We start from the raw sequence: 15,366 nt of genomic DNA on the forward strand, positions 1-15,366 counted from the left end.
AGTTTGACTGTGTGTAAAGACTATCTAGAACCGGTTTGATTTGCCAGACCAGCGTAGCGTGCTCTTTTTGAAGGAAGGATTTGTCTCTCAGCAGAAAATCTATATTGGCCTACAGGCTGTGTTTCGCCTAAAGAGGAAACGAGCCCTGGAAAGGAATTTTTGCATTATTGGAGGTAGCAAATTCCTTTTTACTCCCATCGCTAAAAGGTCTCTGCCTCAGGAGTGACTGTCATTTTCTGTGTTTCTGGGAGTTCTGGACACTCAGTAAAGTTTCTACTGATAGACTGCTAATTCAGAAATCTAAATAGACCTGTTTGTTATTGTCCCTGTTGAAAGATCTCTGACACCTACTGCAGCCGAAGTGCCGTGAATGCCTATCCATTATAGCCTGTTAATCAAACTCGTCTGGAGACTTCGAGTGGTGTCTGACTATTCAACTCTGGGACACCTCACCAAACCGTGAACGTAACCCGCCAGGACTTACAACTCAGTTATTTTATTATTTTCTAAGAAACAGCTTTAATTTAAAAGACAATTTTTAAAACTGGTTAACCATTGGTTTTTGAATGTATGTGCGTGTGCACATGAGGGTTAGGAGGAATAAGAAGTTATAAAGTCTTTTCAGACAGATTTATCTCAGCATTGTTTAAGATTTAGTTTATTAATAAATAGTTAATTTGGTGTTGTTTAAAGATACCTGGTGGTGCATTTTATTCTGGGGGTTAATACAGTGTTTAATTTGGCTAATTTCTGGTAGGCGGGAAACTTTAATATACTGTGACCTGTGGAGTAATGGGACTGAATTAACAGTGCATTGTTCCCACCTCAGTCGTAACATAAGCCAGAGCTTAATGTTGTTGTTGTCATATGATTATTTTGAGAGAGACAATACTGGTGCTGCACACTACAGAAGCTAAACATAGTACAGCATTACCAATGGCTGTGCAATGAAACTACTTGGAGGTAGTGTCTTTGCAATATACATCTGATGTATTATATTTGCAGTTGGCAATACTGACCAAATAATATACACTATAGAATTATTTGATTGACCAGAAAGAATGGCTTGAAAAGGCTAACCAAACCTTGAATATTACATCCAAGTAAAATTATTTTCAAACTGTTAGATTGCACAAGCCTGGGACCCCAGAGCCTATAATTTCAAAGCAAGCTGTATGAACTGACAACACAACTCTGGTGTTCATCTATATTGTTTCAAAAATGGAAATTGCAACAGCATAAAAGTGATTGAGGATATGGACAGGAAACTCTTCTGAGTAAAAAGAGACTTGTATTTTGTGATAGGCTACAGAACTGCATTTTTAATTTAGGATATTTTCGAGACTATTACCTCACATGGTCAGGGTTCTGCCCCAACTTCTCTGCAGGCACACAAATTAAATTAACTTAAAAAAAAACAGAACCTCCTTGGAGTCTATGAATGTGCAAATAACAGAAGTACTGTTAAACTAGAATAATTTAAACACTGATTCATTTTGTTTACCCATGAAAATGTATTCTTGTATCATAATAGAGTAAGATGAAAGCAGCTATGCATCATGATTTTATAATTTGGCAGCAAATCAGGGTCCAGAGCATTTTATGAGCTGCTGCAGCTTCATTATTACATCTGAACTCTGATTGAAATGCTGTCTTGTAACTCAAGACATTTCCTTTGATGTACTTTGTATTGAAAGTTTCAAAATATGCTGGCAAAAGTCAGGACATTTGGAAGTTAGTAAATTTCAGGTTCCAGGATAAAATGGCTGCATAAAATTACAGGACTCAGCCAAAAGAATAATCAAGAGACCTTTGAATGTAAGGAAGGCATAACAGGGTGAGGTACTTCAAAAGAACATCCCAGAAAGTAGAACAAGGTTACTGAAACCTCTGCCACTAACTGTATAACAGAGGAGGAGGAGTGGTGACCAGAATTTACAGCACAGAGGATGCAAGCAGAAAAACAGGACTGTAAGACAATAGTGTTAAGAAGGACACAAAGGTTATTTGTAAATCAATTCTGCCCTACCTATCTCAACAAAGCTGGCACACCATCCAAAATAGTTTCTCTTCCTGTGCCTATATGGATAGCCCTAGTGTGCCACAGGAATTCGTTCTCAGTCCCCCAATTCCTCATTTATCTGCCCCTCATATGCTGAGAACTAGCTTTACCGCTCCACCACTACCCATGACTGTACGTGTACTGTTGAGTACCTTTCCAACATTAAGTTATGGATGAGCCATAACTGCTTGGAGCTCAACAGGACTGAACCCATCATCTTCAGCTTTTACCAAAAACAGTGCACTAGGCCAATCCAATCCCAGATCCTGAATGCCAGCTCTAGCTCTACCCACTGATATGCAATTGTGTCCTGCTCGATCACATTATGAGCTTTACACTCCATATCGAATTTATCAGTATTCCCCATTTCTACATTTATAATATAACCCAACTCCACCGCCACTGAAACCTTTACTCATGCCTTTGTTATTACCGGATGCTATTCTTCCAATGCCTTCCTCACATTACATATATATATATATATATCTCAACAATCATATCTATGACATAGCAAAATGTTCCAAGGCGTTCCACAGATTGGATCCAAGTAATGAGGAGATCAGGGAAGGAGCCACATTTATAGGTTTTGCATTGGCGGAAAAGATGAAGAATGACAAAGGTTTTTGGGTGGGGGGGGGGTCAAATGTGAAATTAATATAGCTGAAGGTTCTACCTTCAATGGCAGAACAAAGGGAGGGGGGGAACATGTAGATGATCAAAATTGAAAGGAAAGATACCAGGTTTGTACAGCTTTTTTATTCATTCATAGGATGTGGGCATCACTGGCAAGGCCAGCATTTTATTGCCCATCCTGAATTGCCCTTGAGAAGGTGCTGGTAAGCTGTCGCCTTGAACTGCTGCAGTCCTTGGGGTGTAGGTAAACCAACAGTGCTGTTAGGAAGTTCCAGGATTGTGACCCAGTGACTATGAAGGAACGACAATATAGTTCCAAGTCAGGATGGTGTGCGACTTGGAGGGGAACTTGCAGCTGGTGGTGTTCCCATGCATCTGCTGCCTTGTCCTTCCAGGTGGTAGACGTCACAGGTTTAGAAGGTGCTGTCGAAGGAGCCTTGGTGAGTTGGTGCAGTGCATCCTGTAGACTGTACACACTGCTGCCATTATGCATCTATGGTGAAGGGAGCGAATGTTGAAGGTGATGAGGTGTCAATCAAGCAGGCTGCTTTGTCCTGGATGGTGTCGAGCTTCTTGTGTGTTGTTGGAGTTGCACCCATCCAGGCAAGTGGAGAGCGTTCATCACTCTCCTGACTTGTGCCTTGTAGATGGTGTACAGGCACTGGGGAGTCAGGAGGTGAGCTACTCACTGCAGGATTCCTAGCCTCTAACCTGCTCTTGTATCCATAGCATTTACGTGGCTGGTCCAGTTCAATTTCTGGTCAATGGTCAACCCCAGGATGTTGATAGTGCGGGGGTTCAGCGACAGTAATGCCATTGAATGTCATGGGCAGATGGTTGGATTCTCTCTTGTTTGAGATGGTCATTGCCTGGCACTTGTGTGGCGCGTATGTTACTTGGGTTGCAGAATGTTCTAAAAGTAGGAAGGAGTGAGGCAGTGGAGGGATTTGAAGATGACAATTCTGAAATCTATGCTCAAAAGGTGGGAGCCAACTGATGTTGGCATAAATAGGGATGGGAGATGAACGTGAGTTTAAGTTGGATAGGATGCAAGTAGCAGAGTTTTGGATGGATTGGACAGTGAGGTTATGCATCATAAGATTTAGTTTGAGTAGGCATTCAAGGATGATGTAATCAGTATCTAACGTGGCGTTCCTACTAGTTTTAGTCTAGCCAACGTCGAGATGCAGAACATTCCTGTTCACCTGTGACCATGTTGAACAGGCAGTTGGATAGCAGTGCTAGTCATGGAATCAAGGGTGGAGGTGAAACAAAAAGAGAGGGGTAAACTTGAGCATCTAGATATGCATATGAAAGCTCACTCCATGCTTACAGAACAAAGATCTAGGTGAGCTATTACGCCACTTAACAAGCAGAAAAATCCAATCACATCAATGAAGGAAAGCTTAGCATTTTGCCCAATATTACAGCTTACTGTTATGAACAGCACATCAAAGGAAAAAAACTTTGCCAGCAACGCGACAAGCCTATTAATAAAAACAAATGGAAAGAAAATCCTGAAATTGTGTAATATATAAACAGTTCAGGACCGCAGAACATCCCAAAGTGCCTCATAGCCAATTAGGTTCAGTCACTGTTGTAGGGAAACCGTCAATTTGTGCACTGCCAGGTCCTACAAACAGCAATGAGACAAATAAGTAGCTGATCTTTTTTTTAATAACAATGATGTTGGTTCAGGGAATTTTTTGTTGGCCAGGACATTGGGAGAACTTCAGCACTCTTCTTCCATGGGATCTTTTACAACCAACCAAGGCGGCAGATGTAGCTTTGATTTAACATCTCATCCTAAATGATGGCAGCTCTGATAGTGCAGCACTCCCCCAGTACTGCGCTGAAGTATCAGTCTAGACTGCGTGCTTAAGTCTCTGGAGTGGAGCTTGAATCCATGACCTGACACAGTGGCGAGAGTGCTACCACTGAATACAGACAGTCAAAATCAGCTGAATTTCTAATTCTGAATGCTATCAGGCAATCCCTGCTGGTATGCGTGTGGAGTGAAGTGAGGATAGGAGCAGATCCAGATGTAATGCTCTTGCTTACTATCCCAAACCCTTGCAGTTGCTTTGCTCTGTCGTGTCTCACACTTTAAGGAAAAGCACTGAAATAGCACCAATGGAACCAGACTCCAGCAAGAAGCAAGTATCATCAGTAGAGAAGGGGAAATGAAAAAAAATCTTTATCGTAGCACATGAAAGTTACCCTTGTGCTTTTCCTCCCAGTACAGTCCTTTACAATACACTCCAACCAGTAATCACACTAAGAGGCAACAACAGATTCAACTGCTGGATTAGAATGACAAGCAACTTTGGCATTTGAAATGAAAACTATTCACAAGTAATCTCTACAGTTATCAATAGTTCCAATAAGTAATTAAATATTATAACTGCTTACCTAAAGAGCTGGTAACCAGGCTCATGGTTGTGAATTTCTGCAATGAAACAGAAATAAACATACACATTTCAATACTAAATCTAGGCAGTACTGCAGAATAACCATTTTAGCATTTTGAAAATAACCGTACGCATTACTGCACAAACCATACCGCAAACTGAGAATCTCTAGGGATAAAAACAGAATAACTACCAGATGCTACACTATTAGCAAGAGCTACACATGTGCAACTTTTAACATTCTATATGCTCTTACAGAAGCTAGACAGCAGTACGTATAAATTAATAAGCATAGGTCATAATTGGAGTGCTGTAATTTTCTATGGCTCTTAACTTTAGCAAATGAAAATTAATTTACTTAAAAATATTAGCCCAAGCCACAGTAACCCTGCAGAAAATCAAAAATCATCTCTGGAAAGCTGCAGAATTATCGTTCACCTTAGAAACTTCTGTGTTTGTATTGCCAAATGACTTCATGAAATAGTTCAGTAATATCTGCAAAACCTCCTGCTGCAGTGAAAACTATCCCATTTTCAGAATGGTTCCCATGCTAGGTTAAGAGCATTAAAATCAATGCTTCTTTTCAAATCACATTCCAAAATTATCTCCAACCATGGAACCATACTCCAGCACCAGTTATCATTTTGACAAATAACTTCTGACAAATGAGCTATGTACTGCCTAAAAATCAACTCGGGAAACTACATCTTGGCGGTTTACACAATTGCAGATTTAGCAAACAGCTACATTGTTAATTATTTGGTTATACTTTATCAAAACACAAAAGTTCTTTTAAGGATTCATCACCCGGAGTTACAGCAAAGCTTTGTTCATTTAACCATACCCCACATTACAAGATTTTCTATTCGACTTTCTTAAGTTGTCCCAAGCTTGCTCTCCCACTCCTCCAGTCCATTTCTATTACACTTCCAAAAAAAAAAATCTGTTATATCATAACACACCAGATAGCTTCAAGTCCTGTCACAGTTTTGATTAACCTCCCCTACCAAAACCCACTGCAGAACAAGTTTTTTAAAAACTACTGAGTTCAGGGCAGCAATACAAATTTAGGGAGTACTGTCATTTTTTTTTTTTTAATTCATTCATGGGATGTGGGCGTCACTGGCATTTATTGCCCATCCCTAATTGCCCTTGAGAAGGTGGTGGTGAGCTGCCTTCTTGAACCACTGCAGTTCATGTGGGGTAGGTAGACCCACAGTGCTGTTAGGAAGGGAGTTCCAGGATTTTGACCCAGCGACAGTGAAGGAACAGCGATACGGTTCCAAGTCAGGATGGTGTGTGACTTGGACGAGAACTTGCAGGTGGTGATGTTCCCATGCATCTGCTGCTCTTGTCCTTCGAGGTAGGAGAGGTCGCGGGTTTGGAAGGTGCTGTCTAAGGAGCCTTGGTGCGTTGCTGCAGTGCATCTTGTAGATGGTACACACTGCTGCCACTGTGCGTCGGTGATGGAGGGAGTGAATGTTTGTGGATGGGGTGCCAATCAAGTGGGCTTCTTTGTCCTGGATGGTGTCGAACTTCTTGTGTTGCTGGAGCTGCACCCATCCAGGCAAGTGGAGAGTATTGCATCACACTCCTGACTTGTGCCTTTTAGATGATGGACAGGCTTTGGGGAGTCAGGTGGTGTGTTACTCGCCGCAGGATTCCGAGCCTCTGACCTGCTCTTGTAGCCATGGTATTTATATGGCTACTCCAGTACAGTTTCTGGTCAATGGTAGCCTCCAGGATGTTGATAGTGGGGGATTCGGTGATGGTAATGCTGTTGAATGTCAAGGGGAGATGGTTAGATTCTCTCTTGTTGGAAATGGTCGTTGCCTGGCACTGTGTGGCGCAGGGTAGGCGGTGGCGTAGTGGTATTATCACTGGACTAGTAACCCAGAGACCCAGAGTATTGATCTGGAGACATGGGTTCGAATTCCACCACAGCAGAAGGTGGAATTTGAATTTAATTAATAAATCTGGAATTAAAATCTAGTCTAATGATGGCCATGAAACCATTGCCCATTGTTGTAAAAACCCATCTGGTTCACTAATGTCCTTTAGGGAATCTTTGCATCCTCACTGGCTACAGGTGAGGTCCCAGAGGACTGGAGAATAGCTAATGTTGTTCCTTTGTTTAGGAAGGGTAGCAAGGATAATCCAGGAAATTATAGGCCGGTGAGCCTTATGTCAGTGGTAGGGAAATTATTAGAGAGGATTCTTCCGGACAGGATTTACTCCCATTTGGAAACAAACAAACTTATTAGCGAGAGACAGCATGGTTTTGTGAAGGGGAGGTCGTGTCTTACTAATTTGATTGAGTTTTTTGAGGAAGCGACGAAGATGATTGATGAAGGAAGGGCAGTGGATGTTATCTATATGGACTTTAGTAAACCCTTTGACAAGGTCCCGCATGGCAGACTGGTACAAAAGGTGAAGTCACACGGGATCAGAGGTGAGCTGGCAAGATGGATACAGAACTGGCTCGGTCATAGATGACAGAGGGTAGCAGTGGAAGGGTGCTTTTCTGAATGGAGGGATGTGACTAGTGGTGTTCCGCAGGGATCAGTGCTGGGACATGAGGCAGGACATCAGAAATGCTTCATCCATCAATATTGGAGACCACGCTCTGGAAGTGGTTCAAGAGTTCACCTACCTAGGCTCAACTATCACCAGTAACCTGTCTCTAGACGCAGAAATCAACAAGCGCATGGGTAAGGCTTCCACTGCTATGTACACACTGGCCAAGAGAGTGTGGGAAAATGGCGCACTGACACTGAACACAAAAGTCCGAGTGTATCAGGCCTGTGCCCTCAGTACCTTGCTCTATGGCAGCGAGGCCTGGACAACGTATGCCAGCCAAGAGCGACGTCTCAATTCATTCCATCTTCGCTGCCTCCAGAGAATACTTGACATCAGGTGGCAGGACTGTATCTCCAACACAGAAGTCCTCGAGGCGGCCAACATCCCCAGCTTGTACACACTACTGAGTCAGTGGCGCTTGAGATGGCTTGGCCATGTGAGCCACATGGAAGATGGCAGGATCCCCAAAGACACATTGTACAGCGAGCTCGCCACTGGTATCAGACCCACCGGCCGTCCACGTCTCCGCTTTAAGGACGTCTGCAAACGCGACGTGAAATCCTGTGACACTGATCACAAGTCGTGGGAGTCAGTTGCCAGCGTTCGCCAGAGCTGGCGGGCAGCCATAAAGACAGGGCTAAAATGTGGCAAGTCAAAGAGACTTAGTAGTTGGCAGGAAAAAAGACAGAGGCGCAAGGGGAGAGCCAACTGTGCAACAGCCCCGACAAACAAATTTCTCTGCAGCACCCGTGGAAGAGCCTGTCACTCTAGAATTGGCCTTTATAGCCACTCCAGGCGCTGCTTCACAAACCACTGACCACCTCCAGGCACGTATCCATTGTCTCTCGAGATAAGGAGGCCCAAAAGAAGTGCTGGGACCTTTGCTCTTTGTAGTATATATAAATGACTTGGAGGAAAATGTAGCTGGTCTGATTAGTAAGTTTGCGGACGACACAAAGGTTGGTGGAGTTGCGGATAATGATGAGGATTGTCAGAGGATACAGCAGAATATAGATCGGTTGGAGACTTGGGCGGAGAAATGGCAGATGGAGTTTAATCCAGTCAAATGTGAGATAATGCATTTTGCAAGGTCTAATGCAGGTGGGAGGTATACAGTAAATGGCAGAACCCTTAGGAGTATTGACAGGCAGAGAGATCTGGGCGTACAGGTCCACAGGTCACTGAAAGTGGCAACGCAAGTGGATAAGGTAGTCAAGAAGGCATACGGCATGCTTGCCTTCATCGGTCAGGGCAAAGAGTATAAAAATTGGCGAGTCATGTTGCAGCTGCACAGAACCTTAGTTAGGCCACACTTAGAATACTGCGTGCAATTCTGGTCGCCACACTACCAGAAGGACGTGGAGGCTTTGGAGAGGGTACAGAGGAAGTTTACCAGGATGTTGCCTGGTCTGGAGGGCATTAGCTATGAGGAGAGGTTGGAAAAACCCGGATTGTTTTCACTGGAACTACGGAGGTGGAGGGGCGACATGATAGAGGTTTACAAAGTTATGAGCGGCATCGACAGAGTGGATAGTCAGAAGCTTTTTCCCAGGGTGGAAGAGTCAGTTACTAGGGGACATAGGTTTAAGGTGCGAGGGGCAATGTTTAGAGGGGATGTGCGAGGCAAGTTTTTTTTACACAGAGGGTGATGAGTGCCTGGAACTTGCTGCCAGGGGAGGTGATGGAAGCAGATACGATAGCGACGTTTAAGAGACATCTTGACAAATACATGAATAGGAAGGTAATAGAGGGATATGGGCCCCGGAAGTGCAGAAGGTGTTAGTTTCGGCAGGCATCAAGATCAGTGCAGGCTTGGAGGGCCGAATGGCCTGTTCCTGTGCTGTACTGTTCTTTGCTCTTTGTTCGTTGAAGGAAATCTGCTGTCGTTACCTGGTCTGGCCTACATGTGACTCCAGACCCATAGCAATGTGGTTAACTCTTACATGCCCTCTGAAATGGCCTAGCAAGGCACTCAGTTGTACCTAACCACTACAATAAGTCAATAAAAAGGAATGAAACCAGACGGACCACCCGGCATCGACCTAAGCACCAGAAACGACAACGGCAAACCCAGCCCTGTCGACCCTGCAAAGTCCTCCTTACTGACATCTGGGGGCTTGTGCCAAAGTTGGGAGAGCTGTCCCACAGACTAGTCAAGCAACAGCCTGACATAGTCATACTCACGGAATCATACCTTACAGACAATGCCCCAGAGACTGCGATCACTATCCCTGGGTATGTCCTGTCCCACCGACAGTGGTCTACAGTAGGGAGGGAGTTGCCCTGGGAGTCCACAACATCGGCTCCGGACCTCATGAAGTCCCATGGCATCAGGTCAAACATGGGCAAGGTAACCTACTGCCCTCCCTCAGCTGATGAGTCAGTACTCCTCCATGTTGAACACCACTTGGAGGAAGCACTGAGGGTGGCAAGGGCACAAAATGTACTCTGGGTGGGGGACTTCAATGTCCATCACCAAGTGTGGCTCGGTAGCACCACTACTGACCCAGCTGGCCAAGTCCTAAAGGACATAGCTGCTAGACTGGGTCTGCAGCAGGTGGTGGGGGAACCAACACGAGGGAAAAACATACTTGACCTTGTCCTCACCAATCTGCCTGCTGCAGATGCTTCTGTCCATGACTGTATTGGTAGGAGTGACCACCGCACAGTCCTTGTGGAGACGACACCCCTCCTTCACATTGAGGATACCGTCCATCGTGTTGTGTGGCACTATCACCATGCTAAATGGGATAGATTTCGAACAGATCTGGCAATGCAAAACTGGGCCTCCATGAGGCACTGTGGGCCATCAGCAGCAGAATTGTACTCAACCACAATCTGTAACCTCATGGCCCAGCATTTCCCCCACTCTACCATTACCATCAAGCCAGGAGGCCAACCCTGGTTCAATAAAGAGTGCACGAGGGCATGCCAGGAACAGCACCAGGCATACCTCAAAATGAGGTGTCAACCTGGTGAAGCTACAACCCAGGACTACTTGCATGCCAAATTGCATAAGCAGCATGCAATAGACAGAGCTAAGCGGTCCCATAACCAACGGATCAGATCGAAGCTCTGCAGTCCTGCCACATCCAGTAGTGAATGGTGGTGGACAATTAAACAACTAACTGGAGGAGATGGCTCCACAGATATCCCCATCCTCAATGATGGGGGAGTCCAGCACATCAGTGTGAAAGATAAGGCAGAAGCATTTGCAACAATCTTCCATCTCGGCCCCCTCCTGAAGTCCCCAGCATTACAGATGCCAGACGTCAGCCAATTCGATTCAGGAAATATCAAGAAACGACTGAAGACACTGGATACCACAAAGACTATGGATCCTGACAATATTCCAGCAATAGTACTGAAGACCTGTGTTCCAGAACTTGCCGCACCCCTAGCCAAGCTGTTCCAGTATAGTTGCAACACTGGCATCTACCCAGCAAAGTGGAAAATTGCCCTGGTATGTCCTGTACACAAAAAGCAAGACAAGTCCAACCCGGCCAATTACCACCCCATCAGTCTACTCTCAATCATCAGTAAAGTGTGTCATCAACAGTGCCATCAAGCAGCACTTGCTTAGCAATAACCTGCTCAGTGATGCTGAGTTTGGGTTCCGCCAGGGCCACTCAACTCTTGACCTCATTACAGCCTTGGTTCAAACACGGACAAAAGAGCTGAACTCCAGAGGTGAGGTGAGAGTGACTGCCCTTGACATCAAGGCAGCATTTGACCGAGTATGGCATCAAGGAGCCCTAGTAAAACTGGAGTCAATGGGAATCAGGGGGAAAACTCTCTGCTGGTTGGAGTCATACCTAGTGCAAAGGAAAATGGCTGTGGTTGTTGGAGGTCAATCATCTGAGCTCCAGGACATCACTTGAGGAGTTCCTCAGGGGAGTGTCCTCGGCCCAACCATCTTCAGCTGCTTAATCAATGACCTTCCTTCAATCATAAGGTCAGAAGTGGGGATGTTCGCTAATGATTGCACAATAGTCAGCACCATTCGCGACTCCTCAAATACTGAAGCAGACTGTGTAGAAATTTTAAATGGCTAAAGTTGTATAGTTGCATTTTATGACAGCAGAACTTGATTGCCACAACCTATAACAATAGTCTTCAGTTCCCAGTGACTAGATCACAATTCTTAATCCTTTAGCAGGCAAGTTATCTTGCATCAATTTTGTGGATCATTCAGCCAGTGAATAACCATCACCCCCACTCCAACTGTTTACATTAGAATCTCAGATTACTGCCTTCAGGTTCTCCTAATATTCTCCATTTTAAACAAACACAGATCAATGTCAACTTCCTTAATCTTGTGGGGCACTAACCCAATTGAACAACCAAGTTGTTTACACCTTTAGTGAATAGTCCCTTTCACAACATCCCATGAGAAAATTTCTGCAAGTATTTCCACGCTCCCTTGGTTTAACTGTTATAGTGCAGCACAGATTACATCCCCAAAAGCACAGAAGGAAAACATCTCCCAGTAGTAATAATATCAGCAACAAAGAGGGAGAAAATATTCAACCATATTTTCACTGATCTATTGCTGTAAATCTCAGGATGCACCAAGCAGCCATAGTATGTTCACAAATTAGAACTGGAGCATGGAATGTACGATATCAAATTAAATAAAGAATGGCAAGAAATCCCTCTGTAAATCAGCAGCTTCAACAGATTTTTTTCGCTATATAAAAATGACAAAGGATAAACAGCCACAGAAAATATTGTTTAACGCTGATCAAAGTATTGCCTGCACGGATATAGCACCCTGCTTATAACACCACCTTTGTTGAAACAAGTTATGTCTTTGCTGCCAGGTTGCAGCAGTTGTAGAAACAAACTATTAGTTTGGTTGGAAATGCAACTCTATTACACCAGTTTATCTTGCTGCATTTTGAATAGTATCTATCCCAACACATGGACAAAGACCTCACCATCCTCCTCCAATGCCTTGCCACTGTCGTCCAGCTGGGCGGGATTGCTCTCACTTGGTTCCATTCTTATCTAATTGTAGCCAGAGAATCACTTGCAATGGCTTCTCTTCCAGCTGCTGCATCGTTACCTCTGGTGTCCCCCAAGGATCTATTCTTGGCCCCCTCCTATATTCTCGTCTGCATACTGCCTCTCAGTGACATAATCCAAAAGCATGGAGTTACTTTTCACAATAATGCTGACGACACCCGGCTCTACCTCACCACCACTTCGTTCGACTCCTCCACCATTGTTAAATTATCAAACTGCTCATCTGACATCCAGTACTGGATGAGCAGAAATTTCCTCCAATTAAATATTGGGAAGACTGAAGCCATTGTTTTCGGTCCCCACTGCAAACTCTGTTCCATAAATACCAACTCCACTCTCCTCCCTGGCAGTAGTCTGAGATTAAGCCAGTCTTTTCTGTATTTGGCCTCATCTCACTGGAGTGTTTGCAGTCCATCTACTGAAAGACTGGGGAATTGCAAGTGAAGGTACATGAAAGACGCAATATCCAATTCAGATGACAAGGGAGCACTGTTGTTACTCCCCTGCTTACACTATTGTATGATTAGTTATTGGGTGGTACAGACACACTCACGAACACAAGCAGCAGGGATAGCTATGGGACTGACCAGCATCACTGAACCCAAGAGAATATCTAAGGCAGACTCAAAACTTGTAAATTAAATTGATACAATTTGTTACCACCAGGAGAGAAAGGTGTCATGGGGTGCCTTTTAGCCCTCACCTGGTCTTAATGTAAAAGGAATTTGTTTTAAACACTGTGTTTTGAGCTCCCCCTTGGTGAAGCTATGTCACCGCTTTCCAATTATAAGGCAAAGAAATGAGCACAAACAGGACTTCTTAGGTTTAAAGAGGTGAAATTTATTAAAACTTAAACTCTAATTTGGTTAATGCCTACGGATACATGCGGTGCCCCACGCTAAAATGCATACATGCAAATAGAGACAGAAAAGAGAAGAAAAATAAAGTAGAGAGGCTTGAGGCAATCTCTGAAGTGGGGGTGGGGGGTGGTTATTGTTCCTGTGCTTCGAGCTCACTGTAGTCCTTGCTTGTACAAAGAACAGTACAGCACAGGAACAGGCCATTCAGCCCTCCAAGCTTGTGCCAATATTGATGTCTGCCTAAACTAAAACCTTCTGCACTTCCGGGGACCGTATCCCTCTATTCCCACCCGATTCATGTATTTGTCAAGATGCCTCTTAAACGTCGCTATTGTACCTGCTTCCACCACCTCCCCCGGCAGCAAGTTCCAGGCACTCATCACCCTCTGTGTAAAGAACTTGCCTCGCACATCCCCTCTAAACTTTGCCCTTCTCACCGTAAACCGATGTCCCCTAGTAACTGACTCTTCCACCCTGGGAAAAAGCTTCTGAGTATCCACTCTGTCCATGCCGCTCATAACTTTGTAAACCTCTATCATGTCGCCCCTCCACCTCCGTCGTTCCAGTGAAAACAATCTGAGTTTTTCCAACCTCTCCTCGTAACTAATGACCTCCAGACCAGGCAACATCCTGGTAAACCTCTTCTGTACCCTCTCCAAAGCCTCCACATCCTTCTGGTAGTGTGGCGACCAGAATTGCACGCAATATTCTAAGTGTGGCCTAACTAAGGTTCTGTACAGCTGCAGGATGACTTGCCAATTTTTACACTTTATGCCCCAACCGATGAAGGCAAGCATGCCATATGCCTTCCTGACTACCTTACCCAACTGCGTTGCCACTTTCAGTGACCTGTGGACCTGTACGCCCAGATCTCTCTGCCGGTCAATACTCCTAAGGGTTCTGCCATTTACTGGATACTTCCCACCTGCATTAGACCTTCCAAAATGCATTACCTCACATTTGTCCGGATTAAACTCCATCTGACATTTCTCCGTCTAAGTCTCCAACTTATCTATATCCTAATGTATCCTCTGACAATCCTCATCACTATCCGCAATTCCACCAACCTTTGTGTCGTCCGCAAACTTACTAATCAGACCAGCTACATTTTCCTCCAAATCATTTATATATACTACAAAGAGCAAAGGTCCCATCACTGATCCCTGCGGAACACCACTAGTCACATCCCTCCATTCAGAAAAGCACCCTTCCACTGCTACCCTCTGTCTTCTATGACCGAGCCAGTTCTGTATCCATCTTGCCAGCTCACCTCTGATCCCGTGTGACTTCACCTTTTGTACCAGTCTGCCATGAGGGACCTTGTCAAAGGCTTTACTGAAGTCCATATAGATAACATCCACTGCCCTTCCTTCAATCATCTTCGTCGCTTCCTCAAAAACTCAATCAAATTAGTGAGACACGACCTCCCCTTCACAAAACCATGCTGCCTCTCGCTAATAAGTCCATTTGTTTCCAAATGGGAGTAAATCCTGTCCCGAAGAATCCTCTCTAATAATTTCCCTACCACTGACGTAAGGCTCACCGGCCTATAATTTCCTGGATTTTCCTTGCTACCCTTCTTAAACAAAGGAACAACATTGGCTATTCTCCAATCCTCTGGGACCTCACCTGTAGCCAATGAGGATGCAAAGATTTCTGTCAAGGCCCCAGCAATTTCTTCCCTTGCTTCCCTCAGTATTCTGGGGTAGATCCCATCAGGCCCTGGGGACTTATCTACCTTAATGCTTTGCAAGACACCTAACACCTCCTCCTTTTTGATAATGAGATGACT

General features: G+C 44.5%; 1 protein-coding gene across 2 annotated transcripts in view; it reads right to left on the reverse strand.

The window, feature by feature from the left end:
• abraxas2 (abraxas 2, BRISC complex subunit) overlaps positions 1 to 15,366 on the reverse strand; it is a 46,250-nt gene that overhangs the window by 21,257 nt on the left and 9,627 nt on the right. For both annotated transcript variants that reach the window (XM_068052782.1, XM_068052783.1), the window contains one exon: positions 5,108 to 5,144. In XM_068052782.1, the coding sequence (XP_067908883.1) occupies positions 5,108 to 5,144 (37 nt within the window). The remainder of the gene's footprint in view (positions 1 to 5,107; positions 5,145 to 15,366) is intronic.

This window comes from Heterodontus francisci, chromosome 20 (genome assembly GCF_036365525.1).
Source record: "Heterodontus francisci isolate sHetFra1 chromosome 20, sHetFra1.hap1, whole genome shotgun sequence".
Lineage (NCBI taxonomy): Eukaryota > Metazoa > Chordata > Chondrichthyes > Heterodontiformes > Heterodontidae > Heterodontus > Heterodontus francisci.